A 23,428-nucleotide genomic window follows, 5' to 3' on the forward strand; every position below is an offset into this window, starting at 1 on the left:
TATGAGCAAAGGCTTACTCTGAAGGTATTTTATTTTTATTTTTATTTTACCACATAGGAAACTAAAAATGCCTATTTGGGACTATAATGATGCTCTGAAATCCCAGTCTGAAGCTAAGAAACTGGTTCCCAAGCTAAAGATCAAAATCAGCAACAATAACAAAAACAATATCACTACTACATCTGCTGCTGTTTTTTTCTCTTATTTTATAAGTCTTAAGAAATTTTTTTGATTGAAGTATAGTTGGTATAATATTATAATGCTTTCAGGTGTACACTATTTCCCTAATTCTTCAGACTTTTTTCTTTTTAAATCATTATAGAATCATGAGAAGTTGAAAAAGTTGTACAGAGAGGTAGGTCCCTTGTGCCCATCACCCAGCCCATCACCAGTGGTGACGTCTAACCTAACTTGCTACTGTATTTTAAGGGCATAGTCTGTGCCAGGCTCTGTGCTAAATGCCTTGCAAATTTCTCTCGTTGATGCTCTGGACATCCATCTAAGGTGGGTGCTTCTGGACGTCAGTGTATAGATGGAGACAGAGGCCCAGAGAAGATCTGGTCAGTGTGGTATGGCGGTCTCTTGCTCAGACTGTAGGGACTGCTCTGGGCAATTCTAATAACAGCTTATGTGAACACTATGTGCAGAAAACTGCAGGCAATTAACTGCAAAGGTGAATTACCTTTGAAACTTTAGTTTGTTCATCTGTAAAGGGAGGATCAAAACATCTTCCTCAGTGGACTGCTTTGGGGAGTAACATGAGAAACCATGTGCAGTGGTCCCTGGCCCAAGAGAGGGGCCCACAGTGTGCCCCAAAGACGTCAAGGTCCTGTGCGGACCTGTGCTTCTCCCTGGCTTGTGTCCCAGATCACTCCCAAGAGGGAGCTCAGAGGTAAATGTAAGAGGTAATGGGCAAGGATAGCCCTTGTCAGGCGGCTTGTCCCATTTCACATCACATGGTGGGGATTCTAAGCCTGTGGTGGCTGTGACCGGGGAAGGTCATAAACTGAAGGTATCAGACCCCGAACATCATGCAACACCTCTGCCCACTGGGAGCACTGGGGCTCTGTGTTTCTCCCCAGGCCTGGCTACGACCCCTGCTGGGCCAGTGATAGACCAGCAGGGAGGACAGATCTGGGGCCATCTTCCTGCCTTCTGGTTTTGGGTTGAGTTTCCATCTGGGCATCCAAGGGTTGCTCCTTCAAACTCAGGCTGCTTGGCCCGCTCTTGTGACATTGGCCTTTGTCCCGGAGCCCCAGACCCTGCTTACCTGCATCCTCTTCAGGTTGGGAAAGTCCCCGGGCGAGATCTGGTGCTCCCGCTCGATCCGGCCGTAGATCTCCCCCAGGTTGTTCACCAGCTCCTTCTTCTTGTTATCCTTCCCGAACACTGAGGGCATCTCCTTCTTCAGAGAGCTGATGATGTAGGCGTGGACCTGGGAAACAGGAGCCGGGAGAAACCTTCAGATCAAGACCCTCGATTCATTCCTTCCCTCTGGGGTGGCTCTCACTCCTCTCCGCCCTCCAGTGCTCACATTGCCTGCAGTGCCCAGCTGTTTTTCTGTATCACATAGAAAGGGAAAGGTGAGACTGTGGGGAGGTTAAGGTCAAGGCAGTAACAGGGATACAGGAATGGTGACACTGGTGATGAGGACGAGGAGGAGGCGAATAGCAGCACCTCACCTACACTGGGTCCTTCTGAGGATGCTGGGCACTGTGGTTCTCAGTGCTGGGACTTCTACATTCTTTGTTCTACTTTATCTTCCAACCCTTTCATTTTATAGGTGTGGAAACAGGCACAGAAGGACCAAGGGCCTTGCTGGGCTTGGAATCACACAGTTAGTGGAGGCGGGCTCCCGCCTCACCTGACACCAGGGCCTGTCATCGCAACCCCCACACTGTCCTGCTCCCCAGAGGTGGCAGGGCTGATGCTCAGGATGCAGTGACTGTGGGACATTCTTCTGTGGGCAGGCAAGTGCTCAGGACCGCAGGCAGCAGCCCTCAGCTCTTGCAGCTGTCCCTTCTACCCAAACCCCTGGCCCTACCCATGCTGCCCTCTTCTCCGGGGGCAGCCTCACCTTGGCCAGCCTGGCCCTCTTGATGAGGTCATTGAGCTTGCGCAGAGCAGCGTTTCGGGGCAGACTCTGGATATCTCTGAACAGGTCCTGCTCCTCGGCCTCAAAGAGCTTCCGGTTGTCAGGGATGAGAAGCGGGTGGGACCAGAAGGAGCCGATGTAGACCCGGATCACCTCGGGGGTGTTCACGATCTTCCCCAGGGACCACATGAGGGCCCCGTACACCCGCATCAGCTGCTGCGTCTCGATCTGGTCGGCCTTGTTCAGCACCACCCGCATCTTGTCCTCATGGTTCTTCAGGGCCTTGATGACTTCCGAGAACTCATCAGAGATGTCCAGCTTGTGGGCGTCAAAGAGCAGGATGATGCGGTCCACCCGCTCGGCGAACCACTCAAGGACAGCCGCAAAGTCATACCCTGCCACAGAGGGACAGTCAGGCGGAGGGGCCTCGGGGCATAAGGCAGGGGTTGGGGAGAGGCAGCCAGGTGCTGGAGAAGTAACATGGTCTTGGGAGTCAGATCTGGCTTCAAATCCTGGCTCCTTTACATTTTTACTGTTTGGCCTTAAGCAAATTAGTCAGTGTCTCTGAGTCTATTTTTTCATCTGTAAATGGGCCTATAAGAGTGTCTAGTTAGTAGAATTGTAAGGACTAAATACACTCAGAGGCCAGCAGATAAGAGCTGCTTGGTAAATACTAGTTATTATTAACATCATTATTCCCATTTAGTCTTTTCATTCACATAAAGGGACCCTCTCCATTAGGGGACAGGGCCCAGGAAAGGGCTTCGAGGGTCTGGCTCTGCCCAGTAACAAAAGGGGGCCTTGTCAGTGCCACCTAGGGATGGTCTAAGCCAGCCTGCCTACAGGAGGCAGCTGCTGGGGCATGGTACCCAGCTCACCCCAAAGGCACCCTCTGAAGTAGGCAGGCACACAGGTACAGGCAGGTGGTCTGGGGCCCCAGAGGCCCCTAGATGCGTGCATGCCCAGCTCCAGTGAGGGTGCCAGAGACAGGCCAGGTATGTGAGAATCAGCCTAGACCCACCAAGTCCCCCACCCCCAGGGAAACTTGTAGATGAGAGTTGACCCTCATGCCTACTTGCTGGATTCTTCCTGGGAGCTGATGATAATGTGCTGAAAGCCACTGGGCAGGGAATCAGGAGACAGAGTTCCCACCCTAGTTCTGTGACCCAGGCAAGGTTTTTGCCTGCTGTGGCCCTGCTGGGCTCACTTTTACAGGCAGGAGTCCACTGGGGGTGCTATGAGCACTGGCCCGAGGGGCTGCTTTTCTAGGGTGGGGCCTGGGGGGATTTCTAGCTTAGAAGCAGCCAGGAAATGCGCTTGCCAAGTCGGAGGACATGGAGGCTTCTGGAGCCCTCCCATTTGCGCTGCATCCTTGCTGCTTCCCACTAATGAGCCCTGGACAGGGCACATCCTGTCTCTTCCAGGAACTGCCTTTGTACCCTTCTGCTGCCTACCCTGCTACATCTTCATCCTGAGCTAAGTGCTGGCCCGGGACCTCCTGGGCTCAGGTTCCTGCGTGTCTGCTGCTTCCCTTCTTCCCCCAAGACACCCACCCCCGTGTCCAGCCAGAGGGGCCACACCCCGAGCAAGGACCACACTTTGCCAAGCTCTGGCCTGGGGCCTGAGGGCTCTGGGGAAAGCCTGAGGCCTGGGGAACCTTTAGAAACAGCTTGCTTTCCCAAATGTGGCCCATAGGGGCTATGAGCCAGAGATGGCTCTGTGCAGATTTGGTAACGGTGCCCCTTTGTTCTGCTGAGACACAGCCCTATGCCTGGCATGAGGCTTGGTGAACGGAACATGGACTGGAAGTCAGGCTCTACATGCTGTCTGCAGGACTGTGCCTCGGGGCCCCGTTCTGCCTTGGGCTGACTGGAGGAAGGGAGGAACTGCCACATCTGTGCTGCAGCCAAACCCTGAGCTCTGAGGGTCCCAGGCAAGGTGCCATATAAAAGCTCGTTCAGCTCTGTGTGCACGTTTCTGTGTGGGTGGATGTGCAGGTGTATATGTGTGTAGGCATAAACTGGAACTACCGGTTCCTCTGGCTGATTTTGAGGAAGGATGGAGAGGTCCTTGCATGCTGGAGCCTTTACCTGAGGGTGTCTGATGCCTGGCCCACCTGCTCCCCACCATTTTTCTTGGTCTTCTTGGGGTGCTGAGGGCAACATCACCACAGGACGGGGACACAGTGCCAGCAGCCAGGCTCCCAGCTCTTGTTTTTATCACAGGTTACTTTTGCCTACAGTTGCATTTACAGTCTGGACTCAGGATGGCAGAGAACAAACTGGCCTGAGTAGCCACTCATGAGGTCATCTCTTCTCCCAGAGGTGGGGTGGGACCTAGTGCTTAGTGTGGGGTAGGAGGGGCTAGGAAGGGTAGGCAGGAAATCCAAGCACCCAGTTTGTGTGGGCAGCCACTGAGGGCCAAAGACGAAGGGAGGAAAGAAGGAAGAGGAATAGGAAAAGAATGGACTAGGACAGGAGCTGAGGAAGGCAGGAGTTCTGGAAGCAGGTCTGCCACACACACTTGCATAGGTTGTGCACTGCACAACTGAAGGGAAGCCATTCGCAGATTACCCTGGGGTTGTGTAATGCATGGCCCTGGCTGGCAGATAAAGGGTAAAGGGAGTTCACTGTGATCTGGGCCCAGAGCTGATGTCTGTTTTCCATTACCATCTGTGAGTCTCTCAAGATCAAGTGATGGGTATCATTACCTCTTGTTAAACATGGGGATACTGAGGCTCAGAGAGAAAATGTAACTCTAAAACCCAAGGCTCTGAACAGCCAGTTGGGCACCCTTGAAAACCCCAGAGGCTGGAGTCCTCTCTGGAACCACTGTCAGGGCTGCATTGCCCTGTAGATACATGTGCCACCTCTGCCCCAACCCCCAGGTGGTTCCGATACAAGTCTGGGCTCTCCCGAGCCTTCCCTGAGGAGACACAGGCTAAATCTTCTTTAGGCCTAAACTCAAGATGAGCCCAGATGGAACCCTGGGGGCTTTGTGTGTTTGGGGGGAGGGGGCTTAGGTAGAGACCCATTAGGAGAGAGTGTTTAGGGAAACAAAAGCAAGACAGTCCCCCAAGCTGTACCTGCACAGGGCTCTGGGCTGGGTACCAGGGTGCTCGCAAAGGCTGGAAGAGGCAGGCAGACACCCCCTTCCCAGGGCCCTGCCTTCCATGGCTGCAGAGAGCTCCCTGCTCAGCCCCTGCACCACCACACAGCCCAGAGTTAGGAAGCCTGGGGCCCAGGCTCCCAGATCCTTCACAAGGGAACTTCCATCATTGTCCCACTTATGTGGACAGGCTGTCAAGTACAGGAAGTGTTGGCTCAGTTTCCAAGGCCTCTCCTGACCTGCTGCTCTTCCCTGTCTTCTTCCCAGGTTTCACCTCCTCGGTGAAATGGGAGGGAGGAAGGGGCCCGGCTCTCCTGCTGGGGTCCCTGTCCACCCCCAGCCAGGGCCGGCTGTACCCACTCACACGGCCGCAGCAGACTGAAAAGGGCTGAGCCTGGTCCTGCCATTCATAGAGACCTGCCTTCTTTAGAGAGAAGCTGGGGCAACTCTCGGGAGTGCTGGACAGCAGCCCTGTTTGGGTACTAGCAGCCTGCACCTGGGCCAGCATCAGTACCCGGGCCCCATGAGGGCAGCCTCAGGAGCACCAGTCTGCCGCCTGTGAGGTGACGGGCTCTGCCTGCAGGGTCCTGGGGTTGAATGGGTGCCGGCCTGGGTAGGCCATGCTCCTGGTAGAGGAGTTTCTGGCCCCCGCCCCGCCCCGGTGGTGCAGACATCCCTCAGGGCAGGTAGTGTGCCTGCCCCGGCTGGGTACGGAGCACAGAGGGCCAAGGCTCACATGGGAGCGACAGACAGTCACCTAAGGTCGGTTCGGCAGAGAGCTGGGGCTGCTGCCCAGAGAACTCCTGTCAGTCCGAAGCTTCCCTTCCCGGAGGCTCCGTTACTGGGCTGGATGTGGCTTTATCTGCTCTTCTTGCCAGAGGTACAGCACAGGGCACAGAAAGGGCAGCGGGCTTGCCCAGGGCGCATGGTACAATGTGGCAGCAGAGGCTGGGGGTAGGGAGCCAGAAGCAGTAATTTTGAGCCTTGTACAGCATCAGTCTAGCATTTTAGAGCTAGAAAATGCCAGTGATGACGACAATCTGAAATACCTCATGTTTACTGGGCACTTCGTGCCAGGCAGAAAACTTCTTCTGTTACTTCTTTCAATCTTCAAACAACCCCTAAGGTTTGTTTTGGCAGAATTATTTCCCCCTACTTTACAGATGAACCAGCTGAAGCGAAGAAACCTGGCGAAGCTCTCTCTGCTAGCAAGAGTCAGAGGCAGTCCTGGAACTCTGACAGTCCGGCCCCGGAGCTCCGTGTCCTACCCACCATGCCCAGCTGCCTCCCTTCATGAGCAGGTAGCCCGTATCTGTTTGGAGTGAACGGTTTTCAGAGTGCTTTCATGTACCCACCCACTCCCACTGTTATGCCCCAGAGCATGCTGCCATCCTCCTGTTGTTGGGAGCAGTTCTGTGCATGCATTTGCCTTCCCTGCAGAGCTGCCAGATGCCTGAGGCAGGGGCTGCTGGAACCTCAGAAGCAAACAAGGGCCTGGCGCATGGTAATGCCTCTTGAGGAATGAATAAACCTGATGAGCCAGTGCCAGTCCTACCAGGGGCCTCGCTTACCTCGGCTGATCCTCTGCTTCTCTCCGGAGAGGATTCCTGGTGTGTCGATGATGCTGATGCTCTCCAGCACGGGGTTGGGCAGCTGGGCACACACGAACCTGCATGGGGTGGGAGGAAACGCGCGGGGGGCTGCTGACTTCTCTTGCCTCTCACACACCCTGGTGTCAGGTGCCGGCCAACCTTCCCTGCCCTGGGGCAGAAGTTCAGAAGCCTGGCACCTTTCCGTTCAGACTCCTAGGCCCCAGACCAGACTCAGCCCCAGCAGTGGGTCTAGGACCTGTCCTTTGAGGAAAAGCTCCATGGGTGATCCTGAGGAGCCGTGGTCCTATGTTTGAGAACCCCTGCTGCCAAGGACACCAAGATGTCCAGACCCGGATCCCTGACCCCAAGGCACACAGTCTGATGGGAAGAGGAGGCGTGCACACGGGCAGCCACAGTGAGTGCCGTGGGACCAGCACCCTGAGGGCTGTCGGGCGAAGGGCTGGGGAGATCCGAAGTGGAGAGATGGCTTCCAGGGGTGGCTTCCTGGAGGAGGCAGCAGAGCTGGCCTTGATAAGTGGGTCACACGACCCAGGAACATATATTTGGTATTCTGAAGGGTCATCCAAATACCAAACATAACCGTCAGGATAGCAGTCAAGACTCATTCAAAGAAATGTTTAGTGTTATATTTAAATCTCAAAACATAAATTGTTAAACCTTAGATCCTTCTTATTTCCAGCCTTCTCTCTTATGTGCTGTTTTTGGTGGAAGCCAAGAAATGTTCTACTATCCCAGGTCCACTGAGCCTCTGCTACCCAGTGAGAGGGCTGCAGAGATGCTGGTTAGGTGAGGAGCAAGGGACACATGGAAGAAATGAAAGAGGGGGCAAGGGAAGGCTTCCAGAGGAGGTGGCACTTGAACCATGACTTCAACAGATGACCAGCATTTGCCAGGCCGATGGGTGCCGGTGGGAAGCCAGACTGCATGTGTGTGTGGTGCAGAGAAGCCGCATTCCAGACGGAGATAAGGGCTCACGAGGGACAAGCAGTGCTGTGGGCTGAAAAGTGTCCCCCAAAGATATCTGTTGAAGCCCTAATCCCCAGGAGCTCAGATATGATGGTCTTACATGGAAATAGGGTCGTTGTAGATGCAATTAGTTAAGATGAGGTCAAACTGGAGTAGGGTGGGCCTCTAAGCCCGTCTGACTTGTAAGACGGGAGAGCCCCTTGAGGAGCCACAGATGCGTGTGCATGAGGGGAGGTGGCCACGAGATACGGGGGCAGGCTCCCAAGCCAGATGAGCCAGGAACCCCTGGGGTGACTGGAAGCTGAGAGCGCTGAGGGAGGCCCTCCTCTCAGGGCTCCCATGGGAGCACGGCCCTGCGAACACCCTGACCGCAGACCCTGCCTCCCCTCCAGAACTATGGGACGATTGTTTTGTGTTGTTGTAAGTCTCCCTGTGGTGGGTGGTTATGGCAGCCCTGGGAGACGACCTCAAGCAGGACAAATGCAGCAGGACAATGAGGGAGGGAGGGAGATAGGATGGCCCACCCCAGGGGGCACACATCACTCAGGTGACAGCAGGAAGGCTGGAGTGGCCGGAGATGGTGCTGGCCAGGGTGGCAGGGGCCCTGAAAGCCACATTTAAAAAATTCAGATTTTATAACGAGGGTAATAGAAATCCATTGGAATGTCTTAAGCAAAAGAGTGACTCCGTTAGATATGGTGGTTGTCAGCATGTCCAGCTCGGTTTGACAAATATTTATGAAGTGCCTGCTATGTGCCTGGCACTGGCTAGGTAATGGGGCTAGAAGAGTGAGTGACACACCTCCTGTCCTATTGATGCCCATGGTTTCCATTGTGCATGAGGCCCAGCCACATGCTGGTCCTTGGGCCCAGCGGTATATCCCAGTATTCTGAGGCAAGGCCGCCTTTTGCTGAGCAGCAGGTGGTTGTTTGCGTGGGGCTGTGGCCATAGCTGTGGTGTCACCCAGGCTAGTTTGTGTGGTGAGAAGGGCTGGGACTGAGGACAGGCCTGACTGATGGTGACACCAGGTCACAGGAGCCAGAGAAAAAGAGGACCAGGGGACACTGGAAAGGATCCAGCCAGGGAGGCAGGGTCAAGGAGCAGAGAGGCGATGGTGGTTGAGAAAGACAAACACCAAAGAGAGGTGGGTAAGGGAAGGATGGGAAGTGCCTACTGCTTATGATCACTAGGAGGTCATGGTGGCCTTCACACCATAGTTATTCCCCAGGCTGGGCAACAGGAAGAAGTCAGGGGGTGAAGCCAAGAAACATGGCTATGAAAGGAAAACAAGAATGGTGAGAGTGAATAGGGCCTGCTGTTGGGTTTCAAGCGGAGACATTCCCTGTGGAGGGGGGAGCCAAGGAGGGTGACGCCATCAGGAGAGGGACTGATCGGTGGTGCGAGTCCCTGAGAAGCTGGCCCCCAAGCTCAGCCCAGAGGAAGGGAGGCGTTGGACCTTGAGGAGAAAGAGAAGACGGCTTCTGGGGAGAAGGAGGCGAGGACAGAGGCAAACGAACTCAGTTCATGGACAGATTAAAAAAACCCAAGTACATGGAATCCAGGGACACTGACCGCTATTTTCCCTGGAGTAGGAATTAAGATCATCTGCCGAAAGAGAAGGCTGAGGTGAGTGGAGAGGCCCTGGAACACCCTGGAGAAGGGGTGGGGTGATGGAGGGATGTGATGTAGGACCCCTGGCAGGTGGCACCCAGATGGGAGCAGACGTCTGGGTGCAGCCACCAGCTGGTGGTGCTGGGAGGGGGCTTCCCCTGCTCCCTGCTGACCTTCCAGTGGGCAGCAGCCCATCTGCACGGCTGTCGTCTCCGCTGTTGAGCACTCCCAGAGAGCACAGGCCTCATGGTGCCATGTATATTCTGTCGCAGGCTTCCTGCATTAAGCCACATTCTTTCATTCCTCCTGCTTGGTTTTGTTTGTTTTTCAGTTTTCTCTCCCTGGAATGTCCTTCTTTTCTTTTTTTTCACCCTTTCAGTATCATTTCACTCATCACTAAACACCCACATCAAGTGCCAACTTTTCCACAAAGGCCACATTCATCCTCCTGCCTTAGAGGAGGTTAATTACTATTATCCTATTTTACAGATGGGTCAAGTGAGACACAAAGAAGTTAGGTCATTTAAGATCTGGGGTGGTATTTGGTAGGTTCTGAATGCAGGTCTGGCTGCTGAAGCCTACAGTGTTTACCCTAAATACCTCCAATACACATGCAAAATTGTGGTGTGATCTGTATAATTAGTGTGATCAGGAAACCAGCCTTCATTCTAGTTAAACAGAATAATAATGGAAAGGGCTGGGTCAGCCTGCCAAGCATTCCTTAGAGCTTTCTCCAGTGAACTTGACACAATGACCCTCATGTCTGCAGGCTGAAACTTGTCCCAGGGAAGGGGAGGTATTCTGTGCAAGGTCACATAGTGAGTTCACTAGGAGAGTCAGTGCTCAAACTCAGGGCTTCACCTTAAGTCCAGGGTTCCTTCTGCCCAGTAAGAACAATGTCCAGGAACAGAGGAACCTTCCTCTGCCTCCTTCCAGTTGGATGCACGTCCTTTCTGTACTATAGGCAAAAGCTGGGAGCTACATAGAGCAGCCTCAGCCTCTCTGATTTTCTTGGAGAGAGGTGTAAATTGGGGGATGTGACTTCACTTGTTGTACCCTTCCCTGTTCCTTGTTCAAGAGGAATCAGCCTGGTGTTTGCAGTTCCCACACCCCTCATCAGTGGCGACTGCCTCAATTACATTCTCAGCAAGAAAGGGACAAAAGAGAGACTCCAGGTATGGAAAAGGCACCGAGGCTCGCAGGACTCCACCATGTCCTTTCACTTCTCATAACTTCGAGAACAGAGAACTCTGCACTCACCGGTTCAAGAAGGCATTGCCAAAGGCGTTCAGTTTCCTGAAGGGTTTCTTTGGATCCACCACCAGGGCATTCCCAGGGATGATGCCCTCCACCTCTCCCTGCATCACAGCAATGAAGGAGTCAGTGGTGGGCTCGGGCCCAATCCGCATGCCTGGGAAATCCTGTTCCAGTAGGTACCTGCAGGAGAGAGCACAGTCATCACACATAGCTCCTGTTGCAGATCAACATGGCATGCCTACTCTGGGCAGACCATGATGTGGCTCGTGGCAGAGGGCAGGTCCAGACCAGTGAGATTTCATGGTGGAGGAGAGATTTTCACAGCCTGGAATCCAAAGACCTTTGTGGGGGAGCTGGGATTTCAGATGAACTTAAAATATCAAATCTGTCCTTCCTGGTGCTTAGCTTTTTCTCACCCTGAATCAGGAGTGGTGGGAAAAAGCGAGATTTGGGCTCAGGCAGAAAGCATGGGATGAAACTGATTCCTTCGGAGAGTACTGCAGACTTTACAACTGCACTTAGCCTGCTGAAGCACCAGCTCAAAGTCATGGTCAGAACTAGGCTGTGCATAGACTCTGCTGACTTTCCACAGGTTCTTATTTATTTATCCAGATAGTCAGCCATTTAATATAAAAACAGCTCATCCACAATACAGTGTGAAGGGTGCATGATGAAAAGTGAGTGAGTCCCCATCCCATCCTGGACCTGTGGTCCCACTCCCTAGCCATGTACTAGGCCATGACCTGAGGTGGCATGTACCTCTCTTTGCTACTCTCCAGGCCTGGGAAGTGACAGCCCGAGGCCACCACCCCTCTGCACAGCCCCTTTAGAAGTTCAGGAGCAAAGGTAATGGGGGACCAGAGAATGAAGAGAACAGCATGTAAGGACAACAGACCCTTTGGGAGGCACGCAGAACAGCTTTGAGTCCAAAGAGCATGAGGCCAGTCTGAGGGGAGGAACTCTTAATTGCCTTCGATTGGGACTGGCTCAAGGAGAGTCCCAAGGGTGACTTCCAAGACCATGGTGGGCAAGGAACTCAGGAATGTGCTGACCAAAAAGCACAGACTCATGGCATGAGAGCTCACCACGTGCTGAGAACCTCCTCTTAAATCTGGAGGGCCCACATTCATGCTCAGAGGGAAAAGCCCAAGAGCCCATGGGGGAAAAGATGTCAAGAGAGAGGCTGTAAGTTGGGGAGGGAACCTGGAGACCCAGGCCAGTGGTCCTCAGTCCAGCTCACGTCGGAGCTGCTGAGGAGCTCTGCTTAACGGTGCCTGGGCCCTCCACCCAGAGGTTCTGACAGCTCTCTCAAGGTGTGGCCCTAGTCATCAGTCAGTCTGTGTAGGAGGTCCCCCATTTAGTCTAGGGGGCAGCCAGGTTGACACCCTGCTCTAGACCAGTCCTCTCATTTTGCTGCTGAAATCACTGGCACTCAGTAGCATTTCCATATGCCAGACATCATGTGAATCACTTCGAGAACATTAACCCCTTTGGGCCTCACAGCAGCCCTATAGCTAGGTGCTGAGGAAACTGAGGCACAGAAAGGTTACCTGCTCTTCCCCATGCTAAACAGCTAGTCGTGGAGCTGGAACCCAAAGCTATACCAGTCTAACACCAAATCCCTCGCTGTTCAACTGAGGCAGTTCCTGCCAGAGAGCTGCTCAGGGCCCACAGAAGGTCAGGGCAGAGCTGAGACTGCAGGCCACGTCTCCAGGGCCCAAGCTCTCCGCCCACCCCTGCCTCCCCAAGGCAGGCCTGGAGCAGCGGTCCTGCTCTGCCCGGAGGCTCCCTGGGGCTTCTCCTGGCTCAGCCATAGCCATCTCGTGCTTTCAGGAAGTGCTCTCACCTCTTGGTTTGCTCTGCGGTCCAGGGCAGTGTAAGTCTGGTTGCCATGGACCCCCTCTCCCAGGGACCAGCCTAGGAGTGCCTCCCAGGAGCTGCGGCTGCCAGAGGCAACCCCTGAGGGCCCACATGGAGGGTTTCAGGTTGCCCTGAGAAGCCCCTCATCTTCCTCCAGGATCCCAGCCCAATAATCTAGGTGCGAATGCAGGATTTCCACCCGCCAGAGGACTGTTTGAAAGCTGGTACTTGGATCGTGGTGGGGATAAATCACAACAGCTGCACACTTGGACAGCACTTCCTGCTCTCTGGTGCCTTTTCCGTCAGGGCCTCAGGGGAGAGGCAGTGAATCTCAGTGGACTTGGGCCAGCAGACCTGGTTTCTCTAACCATGAGGTATGTGTCCTTCAGAAGGCATTTGACTTCTGCGAACCTCAGGACCTTCCTCTGTAATAGGTAAAGAAGTAATAGCTCTGATTCCTCAGGCACCTTTGATGTGCCTGACACTACTCTAAACTCTCCTGGATTATCTCATTTTGTCTGCACATCTCCTCTGATCCTTATGAGTACTGTGATCCTTATCAAATGGGCCTAACAAGAAAACCCACCCTCATAGGATGGTCTGAGGCTTCAATTAGTTGCAGATCTTAAGCACCTAAACTAGTACCGGGCACCTAGATCACCATCCCATTGTAGAGGAGACAAAGGTTAAACAATTTGCCCCAGGTTATGCAATCAGTGAATGGGAGAGTTAGGATTTGAACTCCTAAAAGATATCCTGGCACTTGAGTTGGAGAATTCATGCTCTTCACCACTGCATTCACTGCCTCCTTTCCTGCCATAGGTCTCCCTTGACCAAGAAATGCAAAAAGGCTGAGCCCCAGATGGGACTAGAACAAGGAATGGCACAAGAAGGCCACAAAGGAATATAGTTTGGCAGGAGGCTGGCCAGGGGCCAGGTCTTGGGGGAAAGGCTAGGGCCTTTAGAGCCCACAAACCCAGGAATGTACTCATCTCCATAAACACCTGCCCTTGGAGTTCACAGCCTCCATGAGTGGGATGTAGTATATGCAAAAGCTGCTGCTGTCAGGTGACTGGAGCAGGCCCCAGGCCCACTGGCTCTGCAAGGACATTCTTGGAACTTGAAGCAGTTTCATGAGAACCAACACTGAGCCAGGGCAACCCCATGCATTCTGGCTGTGTTCGTGGAGCATCTTTCCCCATGAGTGCTTGGGTGAGAAGCCCTAAGTGGGCCCCGCAGGGCTGTGGCAAGTGTGAGGTCTGAGGCAGGAGGAGGGTGGGGTCACCACCAAAGGCTTTAGGGATGGCTGAAATAGAGAAGCATGGAAAGAAACAATTCTGAGGCAGCCTTGAGAATGCCCAGCTTGAATGGGGCTAAAGGTCAGTGATGAGGTGTCTTCCAGACACAGGCGTCTCAGATTCCATCCCTGAGAGATGCGGTGTACCAGCAGTGGACAAAGGGTGATGCTTCCCAGCATAACAGGGACCACTTTCCAAGATGTTCTGGAGCCACAGCCCTGAGGCTGAGCAAGGGCCTGGAGGCTGGGCCTTCTGCTGCCCTGGCATCTAGGCTAAGCCCACATGACCCCAGATTTGCTGACCACACATGGGTCTGGAGAAACACAAAGTGCAATGAAGCCACCAGCTAAGCTAGTCCAGGGATGCAGTCAGGCCAAGCAGAGAACCCAGGGCTGGGTAAATTCTCAGGGACATTTGGATCTGGCTTGCAGCACTGGGTGCCCCCTTAACAAAGCCACCACTGTGCCCAGAAAGGAAACCCTATTAAGGATCTCATCACTGCCTCTCTATGGGGAATGATACAGATTGCCTCTGTTCCAGGCTAAAACATTCCCACAGCAGTGTAAAAAAGGAAAAGTTAATTCAAGCCTGGGTGGGAACAGCTTTGGTGGACACAAAGGAGGAGGGATAGGCAGGCTGAGCACCCGTTGGGTGGCAGGTGTTGTACAGGGACCTTTACCCAAGTTATGCCACCTAGTTGGTCCTAGGAGCACCGTGGGGATGGCAGCATTGTTTCAGTTTCTTAGTTAAGTGGATTGAGATAGAGGTTGCCTAAATTTCAGGCCAAATAAAAATACTCAGAGACTGTAAGAGCTGAAGAGATTTTAGTGTCCCCTTCCCTTGCCATCCAATGCAAAGTAAATAAATACTGAACCATAAACTAGTAAGGAAGTCCAATGCAATTCAGATTTTCCCCACAACTACTTTTCTTCATATTTTCTTAAGCAAATTGTTTCCTAACATATTCCTTATTTTTTTGGTGTCCTGCTTGGCTGGCAATCTAAGCATGTGGCCTGCTTTACTGGTGACCTCAGCACCCCAGGTAAGGCATGGAGCCACGAATCTTAACTCAGTCTGCCTCCAAGTACCCATCTCTGCAGCAGTGGGGCCAGACCTGAGGCTGCTGCTGGGATGGCATCCAAGGCAGGGAAGAGGGGCCGGGTTCACAGAGAGTGTCTCCGGAGGCCTTGCGCTATGCCCTCTGCCGCAGCTTGGTGGAGGGATGTGCCTTCACGGCCGCTGCTCCATTGCTGATATGACCTTGGACAAGTTGCTTGAGAGCCACTGCCTCAGTTTCCCCTGTGTTTAAAATGGGGATAATACCTGGTTTCTAAGTAGTTCAGAATGAAGATTTTGAGATGATACACATGAATTTGGGAAAAGCAAAGTCTCTACGAGACATGTTTTCATACTGGCAGAGATAATAGAGAAAAACAACACCTCCTTGTTGCCTGTAAGTACTCAGTGCATTTCTACCTACTCCATATCCAGTTCCAGTGCCTCCTCTATGAGGCCTTAACTGATTAATTCTCACCTACATCTCATTCCTGAGGTTCTCATTCTCTTCCCTGAAAATCACATAGCTCTTAACTTGCAGACTTGTAAAGGCAAATACCACTTTCTGCCTTGCATTACAGGTATTTGTGTTATATACCCATATCTTTTATGTCTCTCAGCCTTGGGTACTTCAGCTTGGAAATGAGGTCAAGACAATAATACCGGCCCTGTCGGCCTCACGAGGATCTAGGGAGCCCATAGAGCAGCCCACAGACATAAACTGACACAGTAAAGGGAGACCTGATGGCTGAGTTGAGGTCTGAGTCAGCTCTGTGCTCCACTGTCCCTGCACACAGCAGCCTCCGCCATGGGATGAAGTGACCCCAGCACAAAGGGGACTAGTGGTCAGACTGTCACGCCTGCCCAGTCCACTCCCCGGCACTGCCCACAGAGTTCAGCCTCATGCTCCTCCTCCAGCCCTTCATGGTGGAGGCAAGATCCCCTCAGCCCCTCTGCTATGGGAGGTCCCGAGGGCCAGCCTCTAAGCCTGTAGGGAAAGAATCAGCTAGAAAGAGGGGAGCCCAAGCGCAGTGCCTAGAACATAGGTGGCACTACATTGGATCTTTCCCCTCCTAATCCTGAGGCAACCCTATGAGACAGTTTACTGTTCATGTGTCAGAAAACTGAGGTTCAGAAAGGTTAGACCTTCCTAGCAAGGCCTCTTGGCTGGTGCCGGTGGAGCCTGGATTCTGTTGAGCTGGCCTGCGTGCTTCCCATGCCTTGTTCTGCCACCAGTGGGGAATGGAGGGAGCCCTTTCTCCAGACATCCTTCTCCTCCCAGTAAATGCTTCCCCTGCCGACCCTCACACACTGACTTTCAAGGCAGAGCTGAAGCTGGACCTGGGACAGGTGGACCCATGTCCTCTGGCATAGGCCTGTCTGCTCCCTTGAGTAACACACAGGCCTTGTAAGAGGAGGGTGCATTTTCACACAGTCCCACTTGGGGACAGCAGATCAGAGCCCTGAAAGGAAATGGGCATCCATTGACTTCAGAGGGAGGACAGGAGAGGTGTAGCAGGGACTGTGGCTTACAGGATGGACCTTGCAGAGGTCAGTGGGTCTACTGGGAAAGGTGGCCCCTTTCTCTAGTCCCTCAGCTTTCCAGAGACTCATCTTTCCTGGGACTGGGGAGGCTGTAATGCTGGGGCTGAGGCCTGGCAGTCAGGGATGCCAGGGTGTGATGACAGCGCATGCAACCACAGGCAAATGCTGACTCACCTTCAGCGGAGGATGAACAGCCCCTTGAAGAAGAGGGGGGGGTGTCAAAAGGGGCCACAGAGTAGTGTCCCCCCGTCCCCTGCCCCAGCAGCCCCCCATGTGCTCGTACACTAGAGTCCAAGTCACATTATAGAAGGGCCACGCAATGCTCAGGACCAGCTCAGACCTCCCTGTGGAGACGCAGGCCGCCCCGGGCCCAACGCCCAATTGCCAGATCCTCTACTTTAGCTTGACTGTGGTCCAGTGAGGCCTCCCTTACAGCTCAGAATTCTCAGGCCTTCCTCAGCCCGTGGAGCAGCCAGCTAGTCACCTCCATGCTCAGGGGGCCAAATGGAGCAAGGCAGGAGGGATTCGAGGCTGCATGCCAGCAAGAGGAAGAGAGAAGGGAGCAGACAGCAGAGGCAGGAGGAAGAGCTGCCAGGGCCAGAGGGACACAGCGCTTCTGTACTGGGAAGAGGCAGCCTGTGTTGGAGGGAGCAGTCACCAGGCCAATTTATTGTTTATTTTATTACTCTGGGTTGCTGGGCCTTAGGCCAGGGAAGTTATTTCAGGCAGAGATCACAGCACATTAATTAGTTATTAGAAGCATGTCTTTCTCGGCATGTTCTTCCTGAGACAAGAAATAGACTCTGTGGCAAGTACATATAACTGAAAGTGGATGGGCACTCAGAAGGCAAAAGGCCAAAGGCCTGGGAGTCAAGAGGCAACTCTTTGTTTCCAAAGGAAAGGCCTCTCACAGGTCCAGGCCAGGGGCAGCGATGTGAATCACTGTGCTTAAGGCAAGAAGCAGGGATGCAAGAGGGCATAGAGGCAAAAGCATGCTGAGATCTGCACCTGGACGCACTCAGCAGCTCCAAAGGGAGCCTTCATCGCTTTGGGGAAAGGCTTTTGTATCAACATACCCTCTTGAAAAGCAATTCAGAAATGTGACTCTTAATACTAATACTGAAAAGTAAAAAAAATGTTTTAAATACCAAAGCTGTGCAACCTTTGGCCTAGTGATTTCACTTCTGGGAATCTCGGGGAAAACAGTCTAGTATGTGGGAAAATATTATGCACAGAGGTATTCAGAGTGATGTTACAGCAGCAAAACATTTAGAAACAACCTAAAACATTCAAAGGAAGTAGGTTGGTTAAATGAATAATTGCATGTACATACAGTGAAATATGCAGCTCTTAAAAAATAATGCTTACAAAGATTTTTAAATTTACACAGGAAATGCTCATGCTCTAAGGGAAATACAAAATTACATTATGACATGATCTCAACTGGGTTAAAAATATCTAAGAGTGCTGGAGAGATAAATGTATGTATATTATATTGAAAATGGTTTCCCCTGAGTCGTGGGATTACGGGTGATTTTTCTCTTCTTCCTCAAATTTATTTTTGTCTGCATTTTCCGATTTGGAAAAAAAAAAATGTTCAGTGGATTTAATAAGGAGGAAGGAAAATTTGTAATTTGGTTATGGAGGGCTTCCCTGTGCAACCACCCCTCCAACCCTGCTGGCAGACTCTTCCTCATGGGGAAACAGCTTTTGATGCATGAGCTAAATTCAGTTACTGGCATGAGTGGGGAGGAAGAACTCTTGTACTTGGAGGATAAGAAAGAAGAGGGAGCTGCCTTTCCCAGCCTTCCTGTCTCTCTCAGATAAGGAATAATCTATGGCAACTCGATTCTGCCACTTTCTTAGACCCAGTTAACAGCTAGCATGACTCAGGCACAGCCAGGAGTGTCTTAGACAAGAGGCATTAAACCTGTCTGCTGCTCCAGATCTTGCCCCTAGGGACACTCGCCTTTCCCCATTTCCCCTCCTGTAGCTGAGACCCCAGGCAAGACCCCAGGAAGCTAAGGCAGGGTTTTAAGTTCTTGCACAACAGGAAGGAGGAGCTCTAAGTACTACTGGTTATAACCAAGGTGTGCCCAGAGGCCAGGGAAGGCATGAGAGGGCAGCATCTGTAAATGGCTTGCACTTCCTGTGGGGCGTAAACCAGGCCAGGTGGATGACACGGATTACAAAGCAAACCTTGTACAGAATACCTAGGTAGCTCTGAAGTGCCTTTGGCAACAATGGGTGTTTAATAAAACAGAAGAGATGGATTTTTTCCCCATCTTGGACCCCCAAGATTGTATGTAAATTTGGAAGATATCTGCATTTTTCTAAAGATAGGTTCACAACTTTCATCAGACTTTCAAAGGAGGCCTTGAACTTTTTAAGGGCCTTTGTAGTTCCAACAATATAAAATAATCCAAGAGCCAGCAGGCCTCTGGCCCTCTGGTACTAAACTTCTTCAGAAGTCACTCAGCCTCTCAAAGCTGCTCAGCCCAAGGCTGTCCACCCCACAGGGGCAAACTGGATCTGGTGCTCTATTCAGACAGGACCTGTTAGCCTGGTGCTTGCACTGCTCCCAGAAGGCTTGTGTTATAACCTTAGCAGAAAAACAGTAACTAGACTGCTATCTTTTCTGCCTTCCTTGCCAAAGAAAGCCTAATGCTTTGCATGTTGCAGGTGCTGAAATAGTCGCTGAAGGGAAACAAGAGCACAACTGCTTTGAAACTTGGAGGAGATGAGCACCACTGGCTTTGGGGACTCTGCTCCCATCAACGCACAGAAGGAGCCTGACTCTACACAGCAGGCACAGGCACCCTCAGCTTGGCAATGGTGCTACCTGAGGCCAAGGAAATGGCCTTGAGGGCTCTATGGATGGAGGACTGAAGAGAAAGAAGCCTGTCCTCTAAAGGTAGGAAGGATTCTCATCACTCTGGTGGACAATATATGGACATCTCTGAATGTAAGGTGCACAAATTGACTTCTTGAGGCTCCCTCTAGCCCCAGAATTCTGAAATTCAAGGGAATGGATGATTCAACCTCAAAGTTACAGGCTTTTAGCCAAGCATCTCCTTCCATGAAGTTAGGACCAGCATCCTAGGCGGCCTCCCTCGATTCTCTCCAAGTTAAAAGGCTAGATGAGACCATTGCCAATATCCCTTCCACCTCTAAAAGACATTAATATTATTACTGGGCCGTTAAGATCAAACAAGGGCAAAGGAAAAAGCACTCCACTTTTGGACACTGCTTCTGTCCAAACTCCAAGAGTGTAGGAGCTCTGTCCAGAGAAGGAAACTGGTAAGAGGACAAGTGGAATGACCAGGCAGAAGAGCACAGGATCCCCAGCCCATGTCCTCAGCTGCAACTGTAAAGCCCCCATGTGAGTGGCTGAGTCCTTTAAAAGGCAAGGGAAGTGGTTCTGTCCATGTGGCAGGTCCCTAAAAAGTGGGGGTGTAAGACACCCACACCAGCATAAGGAGCTTTCTCACTTGTGCCTCCCAGGCCTCAGTTTCATCATCCATAAAATGGGGAGAGTAAGGATGGAATTGAACTTTACCACTTCAAACTGACCACTGAGCTAAGTACAGTGGAGGGGCACTGGGCAGGACAGGGCAGGAGACCAGCAATGAAATTGCCGGGTAAGCTTTGGGCACATGCAGACAAGGATTTCTTCTGAGCCTTCAACTGAAGACTCCCTATTTGTCCAAGGGCAGGAGGGGACACTGGGAGTGGATGGGAGGGCCTCAGCTCTGGAAGGCAGGGTGGGCTGCGGGGGCTGGCTCACCTGATGAAGGTGGTCTTCCCAGTGGAGTACTGGCCCACCAGTAGGACCATGGGCTTGTTGTCGAAGTCGGCATCCTCCAGGGCGGGCGAGTGAAACTCGTGGAAGCGGTAATGCTCTTCCAGCGGCAGCAGCTTGCCCTTGTAGAGTTTCTTGAGCCCTTCGCTCACCGTCTGGAAGACCTCGGGGTCCTTCCTCCGGCGGTCGTCGGAACCTAGCCAGCTGAACATCGCGGCCGCCGCTCGTCCCCCGCGCGCAGTCCCGGCGCCGTGGGCTCCTGGGGAAGGCGCCCCGCAGGGCTGGCCCTTCGGGCTCCGAGCTGCGCCGCCGCCTCACCCGAGCGCGGGGCTCAGCCGCACCATGGCCGGGGCGCGCGGCTCGAGATCCCTAGGGCGATGGCGCACGGCGGGGAAGGCGCTCTGTCCAAGCTCCTGGGACCAAGCTCAGCTCCTGCCTCATCCAGCAACCAAGGCCGGAGGGAGGGCAAATATAATGTGGCTGGGCAGGAGAGTTGCGATCTTGGAAATGAAGTCAAACCTGCAATTAAACTGCCAGATGCCGGGTCCGATGCCGGCGTCCCGGATCTCCCTGCAGACCCCCCCTCCCTGCTCGGGCCCGAGTGCACTGAGGGGATGCTTTGGCGCCGCTCCTGCCAGGCCGCGGCTCTGGGGAGGTGGCGGCGCTGCCCAGCCCGCGGACAGCTCAGCATCCGTAGCCGCAGCCCACAGCCCCAGGCGCCGGTTTAAATGCCAGCCCTGCAGGAAGCAGGCTCGCGGAGGAAGTCCCCGAGTACTGGCAAGGCCGGGCCGGCCGGCCAGTAGCAGCGAGGAGAAGCTGATCAGGGCGCCGCCATGAGTGTGGGCAGACGCTTCCCTGGAGACCCGCGACCGCTGCCTGGGAAGACAGGGATGCTGAGCTGAGTCCTGCGGGGACACGCTGGTATTTCATTCCAGGCCTCTAGAGGTTTGGTTTGGGAACAGCGCCCTCTCAGGGACAATTTCGAAGACAGATTCTACCTGCTCCACACTTCCTGGTTTTGAATAGACTTTCCTTTGATACTGAGTTCAGTTTCTTAAGAAGACAGGTACTGTAGTAGTTGGGAATATTTTTCCAAGGGCATGGAAAAAAGAGTCCAATATCAGGCTATACACAATGACTGAAACTGCCATTACCCAAACTTTTTGCTAGTTCTAGGGCGAAGTCAAAACCATTCCCATTCATTTATTCATTCATTCATCCAAGTGTTCATTCCTTCTAATAAAACAGGCAAAACCCTCACAGAATACCCAATTTTGGAGACCATAGATACAGAAGTGATAGCAAAGAAGAGCACATACAGACTCTCTTCCAGGAGTTGCAGTCCAGGTAGGCTTCAAAGAGGAGGTGTGAACAGAGAGGGCCATGGGCACACAGGGGAGGTATTCCTTTTGTTTGGATAACTGGAGGAAGGCTGCATAAAAAGCATGACAATGAGCTAGATCTTAAGCAATGAATCTACAGAGGGGAGGAAGACATTCCAGGTAAAGTAAAGGGCATTTGCAAAGGATGGGATCATGGAAAAACTTGGTGTGGTGAAGACAGAGTAAAGGCCTTCACTAACTATTACAGGGCTCCAGAGGGTGGAAGGGCATGATGGAGGCCAGGTGAAACAAGCTTTGCCAAAACAGGAATAGGATAAGGAACCAATAATAATGTTATTACTGATAATTGTTGACATTAAGTGCAGAGGCCTGGGCTACGTTCTCAGCAAGCACTGTTTTGTTTAACCTTCCCAGCAGCATATTGAGGCAGATCATATTTTCAGTGTCACACCAAGGAGAATGGGGGTGAGAGCAGTTGTCAAGGTGTAGGCAAGAAGGGGGTGGCATGCACTGTAGAGAATTTAAATACAATAATCAAACCAACTCCAAGTAAATCTGCTTTATGTTAGCATCATTCTAAACAGGGTCAGTGATAAAACACGCCTTCCTGCCAAGTCAGATGGCTCCTGTACGCTCCCTTCAACAGATGAGGAAACAGTGGGATGCTGGGCCAGGTGGGACCACCAATGCTGGTAGCAGTTTGGGGGAGGGACAGGAGGAGCAAAAGAAGCTGGAGGCTGAGAGACCCGCTAGGTAACTGCTCAAAAATGTAGGAGACAGTGGTAATCAGAATGGCAAAAGGTTGTACTCCAGAGATTCTCTTATGGCATAGAACTGACAGATATTGGTAACCAATAAAAGAGAGGAAACGAAGGTAAGGCAGAGACTAGGATGATTCTGAATCTACCGTAGCAGACAGTAGGTTGGCAGAAGTGGTGGTAGGATGGTAGGAAACACTGGCCTACCAATCAGGGTCATCAGGAAGAGAGCAGATTTGGTACATAAAGAGGATGTGTTCAGTCTGAAGCATGTGACGGTCAAGGCGCCTGCAGAAGCATCAAGTGGGGGAGTGAGGGGGCACTTGCAGCGATTTGGGTGGGATTTCAGAGGTGGATGCTGGCTAGAATCTCCTTAATTACAGCTCGTATCTCCCGACTCCTTCCTTGATGCTCAGAGCTGACTTCGTGTTTCTGAGCCCTCTGCATCCTCAGTTGAGAAACCACTCAGCTTAATACCCCACCTTTGGTGTTTCAGTGTTTCTGTTAGCTGGGGCCTAGGAACACAAAAGGCAACATTCAGAATAACAACTCCCTGTGGGGAGGGAATGGAGCAATCAGAACAGATGCCTGCCTTCCTAGTGGAGCAGGGTCTATGACCCCATGCTGTGCTGGGTGTAGAGTTACAGAAGGTGGTGAAAAGGTTTTACAATGCATAAAACTAACAAAAGAGCATCCAAAATATATAATTAACCTGTACATCTATAAGAAAAAGACAAACTTTCCAATGGGAAAAAAAACTGGCAGACACAGAAATTCCTTTTACAAAAGAGGCTACATGAGTGTCTTATTGATATAAGAAAAGATGTTAAATCTCATGACTAGACTTGGGGAGGTCTTGGTCTGTCTGGAGGATAGGCCAAGATGACCAGTGTGCTGGGAGAAATCAGGGGGCTCCATTCTGGAAATATTTCAGTATTTTAGTAACCAATACAGTCATGATATTGTGTACCACTGGATGTTAGCCCTGAATATATTGAGTGCCTGTTGACACAATTAACTAGCTCTCAGTTCTGAAGAGTTGGAAATCTAAAGAAAAAGGAACCAAGGAATAATGCAGCATCTGTATATACTAGCAATAGTTATAGAAGGGAATGT

General features: G+C 52.2%; 2 protein-coding genes and 2 long non-coding RNA genes across 8 annotated transcripts in view; 3 read left to right on the forward strand and 1 right to left on the reverse strand.

The window, feature by feature from the left end:
• Window positions 1-6,779, forward strand: part of LOC118921658 (uncharacterized) — a 19,863-nt gene extending 13,084 nt beyond the window's left edge. Inside the window, exons 1-4 of one of the 5 annotated variants that reach the window (XR_005028445.2) lie at window positions 2,501-4,033; window positions 4,321-4,419; window positions 5,471-5,766; window positions 6,367-6,751. This is a non-coding gene — a long non-coding RNA (uncharacterized LOC118921658). Of the gene's footprint in view, window positions 1-2,500; window positions 4,420-5,470; window positions 5,767-6,366 lie in introns of those variants that run through there. The other 4 variants (XR_008995890.1, XR_005028444.2, XR_005028447.2 and 1 more) reach the window with 4 other exon arrangements.
• The window catches only part of EHD3 (EH domain containing 3), a 25,367-nt gene extending 3,921 nt beyond the window's left edge, over window positions 1-21,446 (reverse strand). Inside the window, exons 1-5 of the mRNA XM_057497296.1 lie at window positions 20,197-21,446; window positions 10,654-10,830; window positions 6,775-6,872; window positions 2,078-2,490; window positions 1,271-1,435 (exon numbers count right to left, since the gene is read on the reverse strand). Of these exons, the coding sequence (XP_057353279.1) occupies window positions 1,271-1,435; window positions 2,078-2,490; window positions 6,775-6,872; window positions 10,654-10,830; window positions 20,197-20,423 (1,080 nt within the window). The 5' untranslated portion in view covers window positions 20,424-21,446. The remainder of the gene's footprint in view (window positions 1-1,270; window positions 1,436-2,077; window positions 2,491-6,774; window positions 6,873-10,653; window positions 10,831-20,196) is intronic.
• Window positions 6,856-20,185, forward strand: LOC130682614 (uncharacterized). The gene is made up of 3 exons (XR_008995892.1): window positions 6,856-7,210; window positions 7,496-9,408; window positions 19,092-20,185. It is a non-coding gene; the product is annotated as an uncharacterized LOC130682614 (long non-coding RNA).
• CAPN14 (calpain 14) overlaps window positions 20,589-23,428 on the forward strand; it is a 74,597-nt gene continuing 71,757 nt past the window's right edge. Inside the window, 1 exon segment of the mRNA XM_057497550.1 lies at window positions 20,589-20,866. Coding sequence (XP_057353533.1) covers window positions 20,589-20,866 — 278 coding nt within the window.

Source organism: Manis pentadactyla, chromosome 2 (assembly GCF_030020395.1).
Source record: "Manis pentadactyla isolate mManPen7 chromosome 2, mManPen7.hap1, whole genome shotgun sequence".
In the NCBI taxonomy this organism is placed as follows: Eukaryota; Metazoa; Chordata; class Mammalia; order Pholidota; family Manidae; genus Manis; species Manis pentadactyla.